The sequence below is a fragment of the Pyrus communis genome, chromosome 3 (genome assembly GCF_041283825.1).
Source record: "Pyrus communis isolate YQ-2024b chromosome 3, ASM4128382v1, whole genome shotgun sequence".
Classification (NCBI taxonomy): domain Eukaryota; kingdom Viridiplantae; phylum Streptophyta; class Magnoliopsida; order Rosales; family Rosaceae; genus Pyrus; species Pyrus communis.
Window position 1 is genome coordinate 3,383,781 of NC_142567.1, and position 23,066 is coordinate 3,406,846.

The following is a 23,066-nucleotide window of genomic DNA, read 5'->3' on the forward strand; positions in this document are numbered from 1 at the left end:
AGAGTGCCATCACCCCCAGCTGTAAGAACAAGATCCACATCACGGATAGGCTCTGATAGATTGTTACGTACTATAGGTTTCCACTCAACAGGCTTCTGGCGCAAAATATTCTGACAAAAGTTTATTGCATCCTTGTGCACCTTCGCCTGTTCTCCAAGTAATGTAGTATCTGCAATTTCTCCAAAAGGAACTGAATTACAAGGGTGCTTTGGGAAAATCATAATATGATGAATTAAGAAGATGCGAGTTACTTGTAAACCTTTGCAAAATTTACAAAAAGATGGAACCAAGCCCATCCTTCTGAAACAGCAAGGCAATAAATGTCCGGAGCACTATGAGAAGAGTTTTGGAAATTCAAATCAAAATAAGTTGCTATTGTTGAAAATCAATGTCAAAGTTAGGCATGGAAAGTTAGGCAATGTTAGGTATGGTTGAATAAAAATTATTAGGTGCAATTAATGTGTTTTGTGTGGTAATAAATAATCTTAGTTTAATCATTTGATTTGCTATAAATACCCAAGTTCTCAAGCATTGTAAATCATCCCATCCTAATCCCACTTCCAATTGTGAAGAAGCTTGTAAGCTTTCTTATTCCAATAGTTTGTAAACCTTTTTCATATATCAAAGTCCAAGTGTTTTGCCAAAGCTTGTTGCTTCCCTCCTTTCTCTATTTCTTTCTTTGTCCAATTTTATTTGAGAGTGCAAAGTGAAAGAGGTGTGATAGAGTTTGTAAACTTATCACCCACATATTTTTGGTATTGAGTTAGTAAACTGTCAAATACCAACAATTGGTATCAGAGCCAGAATACCATTCTGGCAGGTGCAGCAGTTATGGCGTCCAACTTAGTGCAACTCCAAGTTCCCACATTGAAGAAAGAAAATTATGAAAGATGGTGCATCCAATTCAAAGCATTATTTGGATCACAGGAGCTATGGGAAGTTGTCAGTAGTGGGTATGTTGTACCCACTGCCGAGCAAGAAGCCGTATATACTGCGGATCAAAGGAACACTCTCAAGGACTTACGAAAGAAGGACCAAAAGGCGCTGTATCTTCTATACCAGGGTTTGGAAGATTCAACGTTCGAGAAGGTTGCAGAAGCAACAACGAGCAAGCAAGTATGGGATACACTCAGTACAATCTACAAAGGAGTAGATCGAGTCAAGAAAGTGAGGTTACAATCACTTCGAGCAGATTTTGAAACTGCTCATATGAATGAAGGGGAGAGCATCTCCGACTATCACTCAAGGCTCATTGTGATAGTAAATCAGATGAGGAGAAATGGCGAGAGACTCGATGAAGTACGAGTTGTGGAGAAGATACTCCGGTCACTCACATCTAAGTTTGAGCATGTGGTGACTGCCATTGAGGAATCCAAGGATTTGGAGGTGATGAGCGCAGAAGAGCTACTAGGATCCCTCCTAGTTCACGAGCAACGCATTCAGAAGAATGCAAGCCCCACAACGCTAGAGCAAGCTTTGGAGTCAAAGTTGAATATTGACAAACCAAATAAAGGTCGTGGGCAGTGGAACTCACGTCGTGGGAGCTCATCCAACCGTAGCCGAGGACGAGCCCGAGGAAGAGGTAGAGGCTATGCACAAAATCAAGGTCAGTCTCAGGAGTGGAGATCTACTCGAGGAAAGGCGTATATCCAGTGTCACAACTGTAAGCAATATGGACATTATGCCAATGAATGTTCACATAAAAATGGTGAGCATGTCAACATGGCAGAATCAAGTGGAAATACTGATGAAGAACTTACAGTCTTACTAGCACACCATGATTCCAGAAGCCAACAAGATGTTTGGTATTTGGACTCTGGTGCAAGCAATCACATGTGTGGAAAGAAGGAGTTTTTTGCCGAACTCAAAGAAGGGGCCTATGGATCTGTAAGTCTTGGTGACTCCTCAAAGTTGCCAGTTGAAGGCAAAGGGAAGATCAAGATCATCCAGAAGGGTGGAAGAGAAGAATACATCTCCGATACCTACTACATACCAGGTATGAAGAGCAACATTCTGAGCATTGGTCAACTGCTCCAGAAAGGGTACATTATACATATGGAGAACATGCTTCTCACTCTCAGGAATGCAAGGAGAAAGCTTATTGCACGTGTTCGAATGTCAAAGAACCGGATGTTTCCGTTGAATTTGAACACAAAGATTGGAAGCTGCAACATCGGTGTAATGGAAGATGAGTCATGGAAATGGCATCTTCGATTTGGCCATCTTAATTTCAATGGCCTAAAGTTGTTGTCAAGTGGAGGAATGGTTCGTGGTCTACCCCAGATTGAAGCCACACGCCAAGTATGTGAAGGTTGTGTGCTTGGCAAGCAAGCACGACTATCGTTCCCTGTTGGTGATACATGGAGAGCAAAGGCACCACTGCAGTTGGTGCACACAGATATATGTGGTCCATTGGATCCCATGTCTTATGGAGGTAATAGGTATTTTATTACCTTCATTGATGATTTCAGTAGAAAGACTTGGGTCTATTTTCTCAAGGAGAAGTCAGCTGCCCTAAAAATTTTCAAGGAGTTCAAGGCACTCACAGAGGCAGAAAGTAACCACAAGCTTGTGGCTGTGAGATCAGATAGAGGTGGATAGTACACCTCCAATGCTTTCCAAGCATACTGCAAGGAGCAAGGAATTAGGCATCAACTTACTGCTGCCTATACCCCACAGCAAAATGGGATAGCCGAAAGAAAGAATCGAACCATCCTTGACATGACAAGGTCCATGCTTAAGGAGAAGAATTTGCCAAAAGAGTTATGGGCAGAAGCTGTAGCATGTTCGATTTATTTGTTGAATCGATGTCCAACAAAGAGTGTCAAGAGGATGACACCACAAGAGGCTTGGAGTGGATACAAGCCGAATGTTACACACCTAAGAATTTTTGGGTGTGTTGCATATGCTCAAGTTCCAGAAGCCAAGTGGAGGAAACTTGATGATAGAGGTGAGAAGTGTGTGTTTGTGGGCTATAGTGAAGAGTCCAAGGCATACAAGCTCTACAACCCACTAACTGGCAAACTAGTGGTTAGTAGAGATGTCATCTTTAGTGAGGAAGAGACATGGACGTGGAACAACAAAGAAGTCAGTAAAGAGAAGATCGTCTCCACTGATTTTGAAGAACCAGAAGTTGTACCACCGATTGAGCAACAGCCTGCTCAAACAATCACAACAACTCCAGTGCACAGAATTGCAAGGAGTGGTCCTACATCTAGTGAGGAAAGCAGCTCCTCAACTCCAGTGAGGTTAAGGAGTCTCACAGAGATTTATGGACAAGAAGAAGAAGAAGAAACCAACCTTTTCTGCTTGTATGCAGACCACGAACCTTTCTCATTCAATGAAGCTGTGGAAGAAGATTGTTGGAAGAAAGCCATGGAAGAAGAGATCCATGCCATCGAGAAGAATGACACTTGGGAGCTGACAAAGCTCCCACCAAATCAGAAGGCTATTGGTGTCAAGTGGGTTTACAAGATCAAACGCACTGCAGATGGGAGTGTGGATCGATACAAATCAAGGCTTGTAGCAAAGGGCTACAAACAGAAGTATGGAGTGGACTATGATGAAGTCTATGCTCCAGTTGCGAGACTTGACATGGTAAGATTGCTAATCTCTCTTGCCGCACATCATAAATGGAAAATTTATCAACTAGATGTCAAGTCAGCCTTCCTTAATGGAGTACTTGAGGAAGAAGTGTACGTGGAACAACCGGAAGGCTTCCAAGTACAAGGAGAAGAAGATAAGGTGTATCGTTTGAAGAAGGCTTTGTACGGCCTCAAGCAAGCACCACGAGCTTGGAACTCAAGGATCGACAACTACCTTCACCAAAATGGATTTCAGAAATGTCCATACGAGCATTCAGTTTACATGAAGAATGGTGAAAAAGGGGAGTTCTTAATTATTTGTCTCTATGTAGATGATTTATTGTTTACAGGAAACAATGAGGCAATGTTCCATGAGTTCAAGCAATCCATGTTCAGTGAATTCGAGATGACTGACAATGGATTAATGTCATACTTTCTTGGCATAGAAGTAAAGCAAGAAAGTGATGGTATCTACATCTCTCAACAAAGGTACATGAGAGACATATTGAAGAAGTTCAATATGGACAAGTGCAACACTGTCAATACCCCAGTCGCAACTGGATTGAAGCTGTCCAAAGGAGGAGAGGGTGAGTTTGTAAACTCAACAGTGTACAAAAGCCTCGTTGGAAGCCTAAGGTACCTTACAATCACAAGACCTGATATAGTTTATGGTGTTGGACTCGTGAGTCGATACATGGAAACACCAAGGGAGTCTCATTGGCTGACCGCCAAGAGAATTTTGAGGTACATAAGAGGTACTCTAAACTATGGTCTATTTTATAATTTTGGTGAAGATGCAAAATTATTTGGTTATTCAGATAGTGATTGGGGAGGTGACCAAGATGAAAGGAAAAGCACAACTGGCTATGTGTTTTTTCTAGGATCAACAGCTTTCTCATGGACTTCAAAGAAGCAATCAATTGTTGCTTTGTCATCATGTGAAGCCGAGTATGTTGCTGTAGCCTCAACCGTGTGTGAGGCAATTTGGTTAAGAAATCTGTTGAAGTCAGTGTGTCATCCACAAGTGGAATCGACTGTGATTCACGTAGATAACGTGTCTGCAATCAAACTTGCAAAGAATCCTGTTCAACATGGAAGGAGCAAGCACATTGATACCAGGTTCCATTTTCTAAGGGACCATGTGAAGCAAAAGACAATTGAACTTGTCTACTGTCACACCAAGGAACAAGTGGCAGACATCTTCACAAAGCCATTGCCAATTGAAACATTCCGGCTACTGCGTGAAATGCTAGGAATGAAGGCGTTTTGATTTGAGGAGGTGTGTTGGAAATTCAAATCAAAACAAGTTGCTATTGTTGAAAATCAATGTCAAAGTTAGGCATGGAAAGTTAGGCAATGTTAGGTATGGTTGAATAAAAATTATTAGGTGCAATTAATGTGTTTTGTGTGGTAATAAATAATCTTAGTTTAATCATTTGATTTGTTATAAATACCCAAGTTCTCAAGCATTGTAAATCATCCCATCCTAATCCCACTTCCAATTGTGAAGAAGCTTGTAAGCTTTCTTATTCCAATAGTTTGTAAACCTTTTTCATATATCAAAGTCCAAGTGTTTTGCCAAAGCTTGTTGCTTCCCTCCTTTCTCTATTTCTTTCTTTGTCCAATTTTATTTGAGAGTGCAAAGTGAAAGAGGTGTGATAGAGTTTGTAAACTTATCACCCACATATTTTTGGTATTGAGTTAGTAAACTGTCAAATACCAACAAAGAGCACGCTCGTGGCTCTCTGCTCCTCACTCGAGGCTCCATTTAAGGGGTAAATGTCCGACGGTTTTAACAGCAGCAACAGTCTCCTCCTCGCCATCTCTCTCTGTGAAGGGTGTGGCGCTTAGCCAAAGATTGAAACTAACCTCTTCGGGCTGGGCGGCGTCAGGATTCACTCCTAGACTGAGCCATCAATGACTTGGCTAGCTTGTAAAGAGTACCATCGCCGCCACTGTAAACACAAGGTCCACGTCACGGAAGGGCTGTGACAGAAAAGTGAGTTTATGACGTGTTTGTTTGACCTCGCTAATTTTTACCGGACTGGATTGGTTTAGCCAAAATTACTTAGTTCATGCCAAGTCAAATCCACTTTAGTCCATGAAGCTCATCTAGTCCGATATAACAAAAGTAACATGAAAACTGATCCACCAGTGCTATCCTCGGCAAAGTTGGCACAACGAACACATGTCATATATTGAGCAAACATCGGAGTCGGATTTTGTTATAGGTACCACTACAAAGCCTAAGCTTTTGGGATGATATGACGTTAAGACCTAAGTGTCGTCGACTTATCTTTCTTTCCCGGGTTTTTCCATTCTCCTGGACAACTCTAAATTTTGGAACAAAATCCGAATATTTAGTGACAATACAGGATTTAGGAGTGTATGTATTCAATTGAGATTTTGAAGGATTTTAATTTGTTTAATGAATTTAGGGGTATTTAATCAGGATTTTAAGTGATTATCTGAAATTTAATGTGCATTCAATCAAGATTTTGAGATAGTTTATTAAAATCTTTAGAAATGTAGGTGCATTCAATTATGATTTTAAAGAAGTTTATAACATTTCGGGTGTATTTAATTAGAATTTGATTTTAAAGAACTTCAAAAAGTTGAGAAATTAGAGGGAAATTGAGGGATTTTGTAGTGTATTTTAACTATCCACAAATCTCCCATCTTCCAATGAAATTTTAGAGAGAATTGAATCAAAATTTTACATGTAATCTCTACAAATCAATTAAACTCCATAAATCCATTAAAATCTCTTTAATTCCCAATTGAATACATGAATGTCGTCCAACTCTCAAAACCTAAATTATGAGGAAATTGGAGAAATTTTAGGGAGTTTTAACGAAAAGCCTGCAGTACTGTCAATTTTAACGAAAAACCACATTTTTACATTAAAAAAATCAATCATGATACTATTCACTTTACCCTTTATTTTGTTATTATCATTAAAATATAAAGTTTTCAACTCCTTTTCATTTGTTTTCCTAAAATTTTATAATGCGTTTTAAGCATTGCAAATCTCTCTTCTCTCTCACTTTGAGATTTTGAGAGATTTCACTCAAATTGTATATGAAAACAATTAAACACCACAAATTTAAAAATCCATTAAAATCCCTCGAACTCCATAGAATTTCGAGTAAATAAATATGTTAGAATGTTGTTTTGTAAAAAATACAAACGATTCAACGAGGCCAACCTTATTTTTCCAAAATAAATAAACATATATGCCTAACCTCAAATGTGTGAGAGCGATTTATATGATACAAGTCCACTATCATCTAAGCATCCTCTGTTAATGGTTTAAATGTGTGTAAACTTTTATTCATGTTGTAATAGTGTGCCATTGCCAAATGATTCAAACCCAGAAACCAGACGGACCCAAGCTGGGTCAGCTCAAATGAGTAGGGTCCGCACCTTCTTTCGTCAATTGGTATCGGTTCGACTAAAAGAATATCCTTAATCCGTTGACCCATAAACCCGATATAGTGGGCATTACTCTATCGGATCCAACCCATTTTATCTCACACCCGCATCCGGGTTAAGGCTCGCTCTTTCTCTCTCTCTCTCTCTCTCTCTCTCTCTTCAGGGTCACCCGCAATCCAGCCCCGATTCGCCGGACCACCGATTGGATTCCCTGAGATTTTTTAAGATACAAGGTCATTTCAACAATTGCGGTAAGACCCATTTCGAATTTTTGTCAAATTTTGTACCTTTTTTACCCCCCTCACTCTGTTAGGTTGGAAATTTTCAATGTTTATTTGGTGGTTTTGGTGTGACCCAGATCTTAAATGCATATGGTTGTTCTGTTGCTTAGGGATTTGAAGATAAAATGTTGAAACTTTAGAGTTAAATTTTTTTATTTTGGATGTAATTTATTTGAAATTAATTTTTGTTTAAGTTGGTTTTTGGGTTTTGATGAAATTCAAGTCATTTGGTTGTGTATATGTCATGATTTTGTATGATCAGGATTTGACGTTAGTTTTATCACTTAAATTGTGATATGGGTTCCAACAAAAATATATTTGCGATATGGGTCAACGGTACCTTAACAAATGACTCCAAATGTTGACTCCCGGTCCCATTTGATATATATATATATATATATATATATATATTTTTTTTTTTTGGTTGAAAAAATTCGACTTGTCAAGTTGTCATGACGTGTTCTTCGTTTATTTTTCGGGTTATCTCGGTGGCTTCATGCACATTTTTCTTGAGTTTGAGATACACAGTTTGCATTCAGACGGTTTTGTTGATCTAAATTGTTGTCACATGTTCTAAAGTTTGCTGTTTTTGCTGTCTGTATTAAGACTTAGTGACCTGCAGCTCTCTTGATATGCGTAACAGGCTTAGTGAGAAGTTCAACGCTGGATCTTTTAGCTATTAACTTATGATCATAAATTCCCTAAATTCATGTTGAGTCGTATTTAAATCTTGTATGCAGTGCTATTCAATGGATAATTATGTTTGAAGATTTAATTTTGGAATTGATCTTCAAGTTGCGAGGCTTCATGGGTTTGGTTGACATTATTTACTTTAGCTGCATTATTCACTCGTTTTAAGGTTGAATTTTTGGCCATTGTATGCGCTGTGTTCTAGTTTGCTTCCAGGTTTGCCTCAGGAGATCTCCATAGGGAAAAATTAATTCAGTCGTTGTCTTGTGCACTAAAAATGTTATTAAAAAAAAAAAAAAAAAAATCAGTTTTTCAGGATCCAATTTGTGAAATGAAAGTACACAACTACACATACGTTTTGAATCTTGTCATTCGTATCTTCTGACTGATAACGCTCTTCGTGACTTTAAACAATTGATAATGTGGTGTTTTCTTCCTGTAGTGATGCAGTGCGTATATGCTGGTGCGTGTCTGTGCATTGTTTATTTATAGTTCGGTGTTCATTGGATGATGTAAGTATTGCAAGGTTTGGGTCTGAAAATATTTGACTTCTTGTAAAGGGTGTATCCCAAGGAATTTACGTGCACCAAAATTTTATCAGTGTGATTAGTTGTAAAATCTCTATTAGTATGAGAGCTTTCGCGTATGCATGTAATTATACTAGTAAATGCACCCTCACATATATTGTCATTCACCTTTTATTGGTGTTGTGCACCATGGAATGGAATAGGATGTTAATAATCTGCTAGCATTTGGAGTGTTTTCTAGTTTTTTGCGGCTTTATCAACTTTTTTATTGATGTGTGAGGTTCCGTAAATTCATTGTGTTGCTGTATCTGATTTAGTTGTTATATCTCTTATGTTTTGCAGAGTTTGGTTGACTTCATGCCTATGTGATGGAAATAATACCAGTTGAGTCTGCTAAGAAACCAAAGAGGTTGACATCTATTGTCTGGAATCATTTTGAAAGGGTTAGAAAGGCTGAAATATGTTATGCTGTTTGTGTACATTGTCACAAGAAGCTCAGTGGATCAAGTAATAGTGGGACCACCCATCTGAGAAACCATTTAATGCGATGTCTGAAACGATCGAACTTTGATGTATCACAACTACTTTCAGCGAAGAGAAGGAAAAAAGATAATATCGTTGGCGTAGATAGTATTAATGGTGATGAAGCACAGAGAAAAGATGATTATATTCAGCCAGGAATTATAAAGTTCGATCAGGATCCGAAAAAGGATGAACTAGTTACCATTGCAAGCGGAAAGTTTGATCACGACCGTAGTCGTTATGATCTTGCTCGTATGATTATATTGCATGGTTACCCGTTCACCATGGTTGATGATGTTGGATTCAAAGTTTTTGTGAAGAACCTTCAGCCATCATTTGAGGTTGTGCCAAATAATGATGTTGAACAGTTTTGTATGGAAATTTATAGGAAGGAAAAACATCAAGTGTATGAGATGCTTAACAGTTCGCACGGCAGAATTAACCTTTCTGTTGAAATGTGGTCTTCTCCAGAAAACGTTGAGTACCTGTGTTTGACGGCACACTGTATTGATGAGGACTGGAAACTACAAAAGAAAATTCTGAATTTTGTCACACTTGATTCTACTCATACGGAGGACTTGCTTTCAGAAGTAGTTATCAAATGTCTGATGGACTGGGACATTGACAGTAAGTTGTTTGCCTTGACATTTGATGATTGTTCCAGCGATGATGACATTGTTCTAAGAATCAAAGACCGGATCTCCCAAAACAGGCCTCTCTTGGTCCATGGTCAGTTATTTGATATTCGCTCTGCTGCACATCTTCTAAATTCAGTTGTGCAGGATGTTTTAGAAGCAATGAGAGAGGTGATACAAAATATTCGAGGAAGTTTCAAACACGTAAGAAGTTCACAAGTGACACAAGGGAAGTTCAATGAAATTGTTCGGCAAGTTGGAATCAATAGTCAGAGGAGATTAATTCTTGATTTCCCAGTTCAATGGAAGTCAACGTATCTTATGCTTGAAACAGCCTTGGAATACAGGGGTGCATTTTCTTTCCTGCAAGAGCATGACCCTTCGTATACATCAGCTTTAACAGACACAGAATGGGAACGGACGAGGTTTGTTACAGTTTATTTGAAACTTCTTGCTGAAATCACCAATGTCTTTTGTGGCAACAAATGTCCAACTGCAAGTATATATTTTCCTGAGATTTGTGATGTTCACATCCAATTAATTGAATGGTGCAAGAGCCAAGACGAATTTCTTAGTTCTATAGCATTAAAGATGAAAGCTAAGTTTGATAAGTACTGGAGCAAGTGCAGTTTGGCTTTGGCAGTGGCAGCGATCTTGGATCCCCGATTCAAAATGAAGTTGGTGGAGTATTACTACTCCCAAATATACGGTAGTACTGCTCTGGATAGGATCAAGGAAGTTTCCGATGGCCTCAAGGAACTTTTTGATGCTTATTCAATTTGCTCAACAATGGTTGATCAAGGTTCAGCTTTGCCTGGCAGCAGCTTACCGAGTACCAGCACTGATGGTAGGGATCGATTGAAGGGATTTGACAAATTTCTCTACGAGACCTCTCAGAGCCAAAACATGATATCAGACTTGGACAAGTATCTAGAGGAACCAGTTTTTCCACGCAATTGTGATTTTAAGATATTAAATTGGTGGAAGGTCCACACACCAAGGTACCCTATTTTGTCCATGATGGCACGTGACGTTCTGGGAACTCCTATGTCAACTGTTGCACCAGAATCAGCATTCAACGCTGGCGGTAGACTGCTTGATGAATGTCGAAGCTCACTGAATCCTGACATTCGAGAGGCTTTGGTATGCACACAAGATTGGTTGCGGGTGGAATTAAAAGGCATGTGAATTACAGTTTGAGTTTTATGTTTGTCTTTCATTATCACCTATACTTGGTAGTAATCTTATTGCAATAATTATTGATAACTCTTTTCTATCAGATGACAATTCATTGCCAAGCCATTCTGCTAGACCAATCCCTTCAGCCAGACTAATTCTTGCTGAGTAGTTAATTTTCCGATGGTATGTTTCTGCTACATTTCCTGCATTTCTCCATATCTATTTCACTAACAGTACTCAGCAATGTACCGACTTATGGTGTAATCTTGTGATGCAAGGTTGATGGATAAGCTATTGGCCTATCCGGTGCTGTTAAAATGATGTCAGACACACCTAAAGCTGGTCTGGGCAGTGAACCTTATCTATATTTCCATGTCAATACATCACATGAGACTCGGTAATCGCCTGTAGTTCCTTGTCAAGCTTAATTGTAAATTTTAGGATATCAACCAGATCCCGACATCTGTACGTAAATTAGAGGGACCTCCTTCGCATGTTCTAGATTGAACAGAAGCTGAAATTAACAAAATGTGGGATGCTCAATCAGTAATCTATATATTTATGTTTATGCACAAAACCTTCATCTCAAATTCTCAATCAATATATTTTAGATTATTCTTACAGTATGAACTCCTCACTGTTACTGGAACAGTATCATCGATGATGTTATTCCCGCGGACTTTGGACATGCAGGTATTACTTTACCGGTAGATATAGACAAGCTTTCGTCCATGTTGCTCCGCATGGGCTTCAATCCAGTAAGGAGGGTAACAATATGGTGAGGGAATCATTTGGAAAGATGACCATAGGCAATTTTTAAGCCCGTTTTGGTAAAAATACCCAACTCCAATGAAAGGTTGGGTCAAAAATGTGTGGAATCAACCAGGCCGAATGATGGCCTTCTGGCTATCGGGTTGGCTATTTCTAACTGTCCACTCAGCTGTTTGTTGGGGCCCATTTGTCACCTTCCAACGTGCTGACATCAGCAGCAATGGCTAGTTGACGTCATCTAGTTGTTGGATTTTTTTATATTTTTTTTTTTTTCAGACGAAATCTTAAAAAAAAAAAAAAAAAAATTAATTGTAATTTTTTTTCCTATAATATGTTGTGGTCTTTAATATTTAAGTTATCTCATTTCAATTAAGTTGTATTTCAGTTAAATTGTGGAGAGTTACTCATTTAGCAACACGTGTCACTCGAAATCCGATCAAAAAAATTATTGAGATTATATAAAGATAAGAAATCCGGAGGCTTATTCATTTAGCGACAAGTCGTATTCAAAATATATCTAGATAATAAATTAAAAATGGAGGCTTATTTTAATATGATAGTTTAATTCAATTACCTAATAAGTTAAAAACAAACTTAAAAATAATAAATTATTGAGGAGCTATGTTTAGCCCCAGTTGGAGATAGTATATACATATAGTTTGACACTATTCATTTAAAAATAATTTTTTGCAAGGCTATATTTAGCCATTTCGGTTGGAGATGACCTTATAACACACATTGTCATAGAGTTCGACAATGTTACTGTTCATGTAGCACACTAGTGATCCAATTATACTTTCATTCCTAACCGAGGTGTCTATGGACCACTTATATCTACACTTACTGTGACACCAAGTAAGTTTTGCCCGCGTTATTGGATTTCTGATTTTCTTTCTACTTGCACGCATCTTAAAGTCTTGAGAACTTTCACTCGTCAGATTTTAAGGTTAAGAAGAGAAAATTTTCATTAAGACGGGAACATGGGTGGTAAACCACTTGTTTTTATATACGTGGTGGGAAATTGTATTTTTTAAGTTATTAATTTTTTACCACATATATTTCATCATTGATATAATGACACATGGTGTACCACTCCGTGTTCCAGTCTCATTGAAAAATCTCTCGATACTAGTTACTGGGGGCTATCTGCTGCATTTATGTCTGTCGCATTGGTTTTGGTTGTCCTCCGAATGGCTGGTTACTTAGGGTCTAAAGACGAAGATGAAGGTGAGGATAATCTCTGCATATAAAGTTTTCATATGCCTCAGTGGATGTTGTTTTCTAAAATTCTTGTGTCTGAACTGCGTCGTGGGCTGGAACAAAAAACTGGTTATTTTACTCTACGACAAATCAAAGCTGCCACTGGTAACTTTATCAGCCAAGTAAATTCTACATACCTAATTGAAATATCATTTTTGTGACTTATTTTACAGTTTCTTGTGCCCCAAGGTAATGGTCGAGTTCTTGTCAGCAGACGGCAGTGTCATTGCTAGCTCAAGCTATCCGTGCGGGCCAATTCACTTCACTGAAACATTTCTCAAAACCACTCCTCTCATTGCCGGTTTACAATCAGGAACCCAAGTTCTGAACATAAAAACGATTGAACACGTTGAAGGGCTGCAGCCGACAGCGTGCTTGAAGGTGGTACTAGAGCAAAGAGCAGAGTGTTCAAAAATGGTGCAGGCATACCTCAAATTTACGCTGCATCACTAGACCTTGAATCTGAGCTTCCTCGGTTGAAAAGATTTTTCAACATCAGTCTTGGTTGTTTGCTTCCAGTCTGGTATTGGAATCTGGCCGGAAGCTTTCGTAGGTTTCATTTGCTCTTATGTAATTGAACAAAAATTTGCAATCAATGTCACAACACGTTTCAGCAGAAAAATTCTGTGCATGGCAGATGTGTATCGATATTGTCAAAAAAATAAAAAAATATTGCACAACATGTCAGTGCGTTTTGTTGATGGTAACAAAGTATGGATAACATGGTCCAGAGTCATTAGTTTGGTTAAAAAGAAATTAAGAATGCCTTTTCTGACATTCTTGGTGGAAGTATGCATGGAATGTCATGTTCTGGATTCTGAATAATGAATGGTCATGATAGTTTGTTGTACTTTGGCCATGATGTGGGTTTTAGAAGGTTTCACATCGGGAATTAGACTCATGGCCAATTAGAGCTTTTATTTTTTTATTTTCAATACAATCAATATTGATAGAGGGGGATTCGAATTTAGAATCTTCAGTGTGAAAGTAAATGTCTTTAACCACTTAAATTACAAATCTTTTGCGGAGTTATTTTGTTTTTAAATTTTCTATTATTTGGAATTGGGATGAGCGACAAAAATTCACAATAAGAAGGTAACATCATTTAACTGTATAGATGTTAAGATCAAAATTTGACCGTTTAATTATTCGTATGAATCAAAGGAATTGATGATTCATCATAATGATACTACTTGTTACTGTAATAATTGATTTGTTAAGACACAATATGGATTAATAAGCTGCCCCCAAATTCAACAATTTTTTCTAGAGATGATATTTAAATGATGATAAAGAGAGTCAATGATTCTCACATCGTATTATGTAGTGAAATGATATCACATTAATAGAAAATAAAAACTTTCCTCCGCTGCGAAAATGAGAGAAAGTATTGTCCTAATAGGATACAATGGGCCAAGAAGTAGAATGAGGATCCTTTTTGTGAGGATCCCGGTGATCCTCCAATCACATCCTTTCATTGTATATTGTGCGGTCAGAAATCATTGTAAATTATTTTATTTGAAATTGAATATAAACAGCACCTGACGAAAATTGGCCGCACGATGTACAATAAAAGGACGTGATTGGAGGAGCCCCATGATCCTCCCAAAGAGGATCCTCATTCCAAGCAGTAAACATAAAAGGAAGTAAAACAGGTTCCAACATCCACATCCGATCAAGCAAAGCTCTCAGTTCCGGTTCCATGGTAATTGCAATTATTTTGGTTTGAACCATATGATTTTTTTTTTTCTTTCCGGACATAGAACTATATGATTGTTATAACAAATTTTTCTTGCTAAACTAACGGCCAGATACTTGAACAAGAAACCCTATGGAGGATTCAAATAAAGTGGCCCTCCGCCCACGGGGGTCTATATATCACCAAATTCCAAATTAATGAGTGTAGCAGCCTCTGATGCTTTCTTGTTCAGCAGTTCATACTTCAATGTCAACTATTAACGTTTTTTTTACATCGAGACAAGGAACAGGTACACTGTTACGTGAATTCGTTTCATGCTAAAAAGATAAGAGTATGTAAAAATTTCATCTACATGTCCTTATTTCAATGGCACAAGACGCCATCGTTTTGATAGTTTCAATCATGAATGTTTCAAAGAATTAAATTGTAGAGAATCTCATTCCAAGTATCTGGGACTCCACAAAGACACCAATGAGTACAGTCCATTCCGGTGCGGCCTCCGAACCCATAAACTGAAGGATGTCCATCTTTACGCAGGAGTGAGAGAATTGTTATATCTAGCAATGTCACTGGCTTTTTGATTGCGCTCAACACATTCTTCAGCACATTCAGAGCTGGTGGCAAACCTCCTGGATAGGTCGACCCAAGCAAAGGCTCCTTTTGCCCTACACAACTTCTTGCCCTTGGTTCTTGCCATTCACTGCCACTAAAATCAAAATTAAGAAAAGAAGGTTATAGACTTATGATTGATGTCACTGGAACAAACTTCATAAACAATTCTCCACAACAACATAACAAAAAATTACAATGACAATTGTTTTCATGTATATTTGGATGATTATTAGTCGTTGATATACCATGTATTAAATTTTACTTTTGTAAATATTCTTGATTGACATCCACTCATGACGATATCTAATTAAAAAAAAAATTAAAGCTAATGTGTATGTCACCAAAACGTTGAATTTTATTTCACATAACTTTTAATTACACTTCAATAAGTTGTTCTAACTTCTACGTACACTCTTCTTTAATGAGAATATAGTGGAGAAATTGCACTATGAAGGGCGTTGTGAGTATAAGATAGAGTGCTAATAACAATTTCGTTTTAATTTAAAATTTAACGATTATTATCTTAGATTAGTTATAAGGGATGGATTCATAACACTATTTTTTTATACAACTTTTGACACAACGCTTAGTGGGGCCCACTTTCTAATGTGTTTTAACGAATTCAGCTATTTTAGATCTTCCCTCATAGATCATGTTTACTAAAAATCACTCAAATATAAAATCATATGACCATTGGATCTAGGATTTCTTTGTAGAACTGTATTCGTTTATTTTCTTACTACAAATAAATATCTTAATGATTTTGAATTTGTCTAATTTTTTTGAAGATGATCTATAAATGATATTCTAAAAGATAAACGGTTCGGATCATTAAAATATATTATGAAATGCCCCACAAAAACATATGTGAAAAATTATTTAAAAAAATAATGTCATAGAACTGCCCCTTAGTTATATTAGATAAGGAACGTACTTGTAATGAGAAGGAGATATTCCTTGGAAGAAAACCCTGGACTTTGAAGGATCAGTGTTTGAATCAACCCATCCAGCCCAAGTATTAAGTGCCTTCTCAAAAGCAAGAATGCGGTCAATGTCTTTGCTTATCTGGCCTCCTACTTCAACATAATCCCATCTGCAAAATTAATAATTAATTAATTTGGTTTTTGCCTTTTAACCCCATTTAAAATTAAATCAAAAGAACCACTTAATACTAAAGTCTAGTGATATTCTTTTTTCCTTATAAGTGAGAGGTCTTAAGTTCGATTCTTGCCACGAATTTGAATCATATTATTGTTAGCCCATTGTGAGGTTAAACTCACCATTTTTCCTTTAATGCATATAATATCGATTGTTAAAAAATAAATAAATAAATAAATCAAAAAAAATTAAATATTATAGTAAATATAGTTGTAGGATTTACGGTTGAGAGGGTCCTCTCCGATTCCACCAATGCCAAGTGTTGAAGATAAGCATGTCAATATCCTTCCATAACTTGCCTCCCACTATTGAATCAAGCTTCAAGACCCTCCCAATCTTTTCTTTTACAATATCTACTAGATACACATTGCGGTCTAGCATCACCCTAACTTCATAATCCTGCAGTAATTTGATTGTATTTTTCACCATGCCATTTACCGCAAGAAAAATAAAAATCAGAGAGAGGACCACATGCTTCTTGTTTGGTAGAGCCGGGACAAAGGTCTATGTCAAATATTGTCCAAGCAGGGAATTGAAAGGTGAAATTTGTCATGGACCAATAGTTCGAAAAAGAAAACGGACCAATAGGGATGGACCTTAACCAAGTCTAAAATATTGTATATGATGGATGCATTGCATTCACCGATACCAACTTGATGTGATTTCATTTGATGGATTAAGTTGGTAATTTTTTGAAAAGTTCATTATTATTAAAAGGAGGGGGAGGATTCGAAACCAAGCCTAAGATATTGAACCATATGGAAATTAAGTTGGTAATTAGATATAAATTGCTAATACAATTTTAATTATGCTATTTAGATACAAAACTACATTGTTGCCGAACTCTTTAAATAGAGTTGGAACATACCAATTATATGTGGAACTCAAATAGCATTACTCATACACATTTTTCTATCATTGTTTTCTTATGTTATGTTGCCAAGTTGTCAATTTCAATTACACTTTTGAACAACTTACTAATTAATGGTTTGGATTCAAAGTCTTGCAACAAAATATGTATACCATTTGGCAACAGATTTATTCACCTAGCAAAGATGAAATAATAACAAAAACAAAGTGCAAGTTTAACGTACCGTAAATTCAAAGATAGATACATCGTCTACTCTTGTCACATTATACTTCGCAGTTGGCACAGCTGAATGAAGCATGCATGTTAGGGACTGCCATTGATTTCGGCTTAATGAATCTCCAACAAACATGATGCTTTTCCCTCTAAATCTTTTGAAGAAGTCAAGCCCGTTAAATCTACAAAATAAAAGTTATCAATATTTTAGTGTTTTCTTATTAGACAATTTACCATGTTATATTGCTAAACTATAAGATTAAAACGATTAGTTAGAACTTATGTCTGGCTTTGGTTAACAATTTAGGTACACAATCTCCTTATACATGGCAAGAAAATTTACATACGGATTCATCAATGGTGGACAATCCACGATTCCACTTGTATATGTGTACTTGAGAGAAAGTTAAACGATAATCATTATTCATAATTCATATAATAAGCATGTTAATCCTTTCCAAATTTTAGAAAAAAACATTAAGAGTTTGGATTTCTATTTACTACGACTCAACCCAAATCCCCGCTAATTTGTATAATATATTATTGTTATTGCAAAAAATATAAGCTTTGGTAAAATCAGGCTAGATTTTTCTGAGTATGTGGTCTAATATCTTAATGAATAGCATGTTGAATTCCACCCATGCGTTCTAAATTTGAAACTCAATTCCTTATTTCTTAAATTATTGATAATTTTCTGAACCTAATCATATGATAATTTTCTTTTATGTCAAACACGAAGAACTCGCATGACAAATATGGCACCACCGAAGCCCGTATAATACACGACTTTAAAAAATAGTTTGATGAATTTCATTAATAATTGTCACATGAGTAGAGGCCATATCACATGAGTGTGGGACTAGAAAGAATCCAATTCCGTCACCACTGTGCCATCGCATTATCAAGACGACCACAGTTCACACAAACCAAGGATGCAATTGTCACCTATGAAAGGCTGCCATCACCGACATTTTCCATGCGGCCAAACATTATATTTCTTACGGAAATCATTGGGAGAGTGTCGCTTTATATATTCAGAGGGGCCCCTCCGCAAGAATTTTTGTGTTTTTAAACATAACATTGATCTACTCAGTTCACAGGATGTCTCCCCCACGAATTATATAAAATTTGTTCATGTGTTTTTATTTTTGGTCAGAAAATTTGTTCATTGTTTGAGATGTAAAAAGGATCACAGTCAAGATCTAAATTTACTTTTTATATTTCGAAAAATGTTATCAAAACAAGTCATTTGTCGAGAGAACTCCTTATTTTTTTTTCTTTCAATTTTTTGATTCATGAAAAAAAAAAAAAAAAAACTACCTTCCACTCAATGATACAACTATTTAAAGACACTAGGAGCAACTGTTACAAGAACTCAACAGCCCTCACTTACTAACAACATTAACACATAACCCTTACAACTTCAAATACATGAAACGTATAAAATCTAAGAACCTAAGCTTCTTTTTCTATACTAAACTAAAGCATGACCCATCTAACTTCCTTATGCATTTAACATGGCCTATCCAACGATGCATGTAAATGTCATCGTATATATGGCATCAATACTAATTAATGAAAAATTTACCCCCAGTTTTTGGTCCACCAGAAACTATAGCTACAGCGGCAAAGAGTACAACTGCTGGTCCCGATCTCATGACTGCACTTAGGCAGGAGATATATAGGATGAGCCAAGCCAACAACTAGGAAAATAATAAGCAATAATATTTGCACTAATAATCGCAACAAAAGAAGGGCATTAATAATAATAAGTAGAAGAAGAGAAGCCAGAGAGAGAGAGAGAGAGAGAGAGAGAGCTTGGTGTGCACCTTGCTAAATCACAGTCATGTGGTTGCCATCTGTATTTGGTGTAAATCTGATCGGGACGGCCATTCTTTTGGCAGGTAAACTCATGCTCAATGAAGGTGCATGAGGAAGGATTGTAGAGCGGGTAGGATTGGTCCAAAATCCATCTCCCTTTGAAGAAATCACATGACAATGACGACGATGACGATGGCTCACCAATTCTTTCACCATTTACTAATACTACTACTTGGTAATCAGAAACAACAAGAAGGAGGAAAACAGCTATACTACTCATACAAAAACTACTATTAACCCAGACATCCATGAGCAATTTTCTAGAGAGAGAGAGATCGGTGTTTAAAAGAAATGGTAATGGGACTACAAACTGTTATCTCTATATTCTCTTTATCTCTTATAGCTCCTATATTTATAAGTCTTGTCTGTATATACGTGAGAGAGAGAGGATGGAAAGTTGGCAATTTGTGTATCTTTGAGGCAATGGTTTACGTTGCCCTTTTCTCTTCACGCAGATCTCTTTTGGGTCGAATAAATAAAAAAGGAATTAAATGACAGCTTTAAATAAAAAATTTCAAAAAGAATAAGATATGTAGAAACTATAATCATTTATTTATTTATTTTTTGGGTTAAACAAAGGGGCTAATAGCCCGACAAATGAGAAATTACAAAATTATGTTGCGAGGTTGAAAGACTTTAGAAATATCAGACAATTATAATTGCTACACGAAGAAGAAGTAGATCGGACCTAAAGGATGAGGGAAACTTAGGTTGGTCAACTCATCAATCACAAAATTTATCTCACAATATACCAAATATTACATTTCTAGTTACGTAATGACATTCCATGGCAAGCTTATCAATTCACCAATAGGAAAATTATCAGTGGCACACTAGAAATGTTGCCTATTTTATCAAGAAAAATCTTGCATTACCTTATAATTAACAATTATTTTATATAGAAAAATCGTCCGTAATAAGATTGTACCCGATTTAAGTTCCTAACTCTCAACTAAATAATAAATACTAATTAAGACCCTAAGTTAGGAATTTCGGAGTTGTCATTTCATGGTCATTTTGAATAGAGCAATGCGAACTTTCATGTTTCTTCAATTTTTTTTCCTTTCCATAAATTCACATAAACATGAGCATTAGTTACGGATTAATGTTCGATATAAAATTTGCCATTGTAATTGTATTAACTAATTTATTCACAGAAATTAGCACATCATGTTTCATATGAGAAATGCCAAGAGAATTCTCTAAAAGTAGGACTCTTCATGAATTCTCCGTCACCTTACAGTTTAACGTCAATATCCCCGGAAAGATATGTGGCCATGAAACATGGATTAAGTGGAATATAATTGACTGGGCGATAAAATCATGGAAACTCCTGTTTCTTCCTTATTTTGGACCTTAGCTCCATGGAACAATATACTAACTACTACTGAAACGTTGAAGAATTGAAATCTTACATTAAAGTGCCAACATTATAAAATATTGTGCAAAAATATGAGGTGGTAGAGAGTTTTACTTTTGAGAGGATCTCCTTATCATTTCTCTATTTTAGTTTTTTTAAAACAAACGATATTGTCTATACTAAAGGAGTGAGAGATTGGGCTAATCCTCACAATGGATAAGGAATAATTTGGTTCAAATTTTCCTTTAACCAGAGTTGAACATAAAATCTCTTACTTACAAATAAAGAGAAATACCACTAAATCGTGGTACTATATGACCATTTCTCCGTATTAGTTGATAACTAAACATTGAAATAAGTAGTCGGTAACTTGAGTATTATTATTGTTTCTTTATTGCTTTTCTTGCTTCTGTCATAGTTGTTTCTGATGAGCAATTGGCTAATCTTTATACCTTGTATACTTGTATGATTTATCACGATAAAGTTTAGAAAAGACTTTGGCGTTTTTTTCTTGAATGTTCCATTAATTGCTGTCTCAAAGGATCCAGTATACCAACATCAATAAAAATTGAAACCCTCACGCAACTGAGTCACATGCTGTAGGGGCTAAATTGTGGAACCGGACGGCTCACCTAACCGTCTTACTCTTTTATTTATTTTTTTGGAACTTTCGTGAAAAGAATTTGGATTAAGTTTATTTTAATAAAAAATCATGCTATAACTTTATTTAATGAAAAAAACTTAAATTTTAATGAAAAATCTTTAAACTTTAATAAAAAGGACAAAAGAACTTAAATTTTAATGAAAAAGACATAATTTTAATATTATATTAAAAAAATAAATAAATAAAATAAACTGAAGAGCATGATCCGCGCGTCCTCACACATATTGTTTATGAAACTTAATGGTACTACCTGTCATCCTTTTAGCCGTTTGTTGGGGCCCACCTGTCATCCTTCAATATGCTGATATCAGCAACAATGGCTAATTGACGTCATCTAGCTGTTTGATTTTATTTTATTTTATTTTTTTCAGATGAAATCTAAAAGATAAATTTTAAATTCTAATTTTTTTTTCTTATAATATTTTGTAGTCTTTAATATTTAAGTTGTTGTAGATTTAATATTTACGTTCTCGTATTTCAATTAAGTTGTATTTCAATTAAATTGTGGAGAGTTACTCATTTAGCAACACGTGTTACTCAAAATCCAATCCAAAAAATTATTGAGATTATATAAAAATAAGAAATCCGGAGGCTTATTCATTTAGAGACAAATGTCACTAAAAATATGTCTGGATAATAAATTAAAAACAGAGGCTTATTTTAATACGGTAGTTTAATTTAATTACCCAATAAGTTAACAACTTAAAAACAATAAATTATTGAGGGGCTACGTTTAGCCTCGGTTGGAGATAGTATATAAATATAATTTGACACGTTCATTTAAAAATAATTTTTTGCAGGACTATAATTCTAGATAGGGCTATATTTAGCCCTTTTAGTTGGAGATGACCTTATAGCACACATTGTCATAGAGTTCGACAACGTTACTATTCATGTAGCACACTAGTGATCCAATTATACTTCCGTTCCTAACCGAGGTGTCTATGGACCACTTATAGATTTACTATGACACCAAGTAAGTTTTTCCCGCGTTGTTGGATTTCTGATTTTCTTTCTTGCACGCATCTAAATTCCTTAGAACTTTCACTTGTCATATTTTAAGGTTGATACTGGGGGCTATCTGCCGGTTCTATTGCCGGTATTGTAGTAGCAGCATTTGTGTCTGTCGCATTGGTTTTAGTAGTCCTCCGAATAGCTGGTTACTTAGGGGCTAAAGACGAAGATGAAGGTGAGGATAATCTCTGCATATAAAGTTTTCACATGCCTCATTGTATGTTATTTTCTAAAATTCTTGTGTCTGAACTGCGTCGTGGGCTGGAACAAAAAACTAGTTATTTTACTCTACGACAAATCAAAGCTGCCACCGGTAACTTTATCAACTAAGTAAAATCTATATACCTAATTGAAATATCATTTTTGTGACTTATTTTACAGTTTCTTGTTCCCCAAGTTAATGGTCGAGTTCTTGTCAGCAGATGGCAGTGTCACTGCTAGCTCAAGCTATCCGTGCGGGCCAATTCACTTCACTGAAACATTTCTCAAAACCACTCCTCTCATTGCTGGTTTACAATCAGGAACCCAAGTTCTGAACATAAAAACGATTGAACACATTGAAGGGCTGCGGCCGACAGTGTGCTTGAAGGTGGTACTAGAGCAAAGAGCAAAGTGTTTCAAAATGGTGCGGGCATACCTCAAATTTACGCTGCATCACTAGAGCTTGAATCTGAGCTTCCTCGGTTGAAAAGATTTTTCAACATCAGTCT

General features: G+C 36.4%; 2 protein-coding genes across 4 annotated transcripts; one reads left to right on the forward strand and one right to left on the reverse strand.

Moving 5' to 3' along the window:
- The first annotated feature begins 7,015 nt into the window (after positions 1-7,015).
- Positions 7,016-11,430, forward strand: LOC137716209 (zinc finger BED domain-containing protein RICESLEEPER 1). 3 transcript variants are annotated; one of them, XM_068455622.2, is made up of 5 exons: positions 7,016-7,270; positions 8,433-8,502; positions 8,860-10,854; positions 10,955-11,036; positions 11,132-11,430. In XM_068455622.2, the coding sequence occupies exons 3-4, from the start codon at positions 8,886-8,888 to the stop codon at positions 11,020-11,022; spliced, it is 2,037 nt and encodes a 678-aa protein (XP_068311723.2). In that variant the 5' UTR covers positions 7,016-7,270; positions 8,433-8,502; positions 8,860-8,885; the 3' UTR covers positions 11,023-11,036; positions 11,132-11,430. The 3 variants fall into 3 exon arrangements, with proteins under 3 accessions (XP_068311723.2, XP_088546761.1, XP_088546760.1); XM_088690634.1 differs by lacking the exon at positions 7,016-7,270 and adding an exon at positions 7,955-8,206; XM_088690635.1 differs by lacking the exon at positions 8,433-8,502.
- A 3,293-nt stretch (positions 11,431-14,723) lies between these two features.
- On the reverse strand, positions 14,724-19,736 carry LOC137716612 (protein trichome birefringence-like 41). Its single transcript, XM_088690638.1, has 5 exons — positions 19,267-19,736; positions 17,448-17,619; positions 16,577-16,752; positions 16,130-16,288; positions 14,724-15,289 (listed from the first exon to the last, which is right to left on the reverse strand). The coding sequence occupies exons 1-5, from the start codon at positions 19,566-19,568 to the stop codon at positions 14,995-14,997; spliced, it is 1,104 nt and encodes a 367-aa protein (XP_088546764.1). The 5' UTR covers positions 19,569-19,736; the 3' UTR covers positions 14,724-14,994.
- Between the last annotated feature and the right edge of the window lie 3,330 nt (positions 19,737-23,066).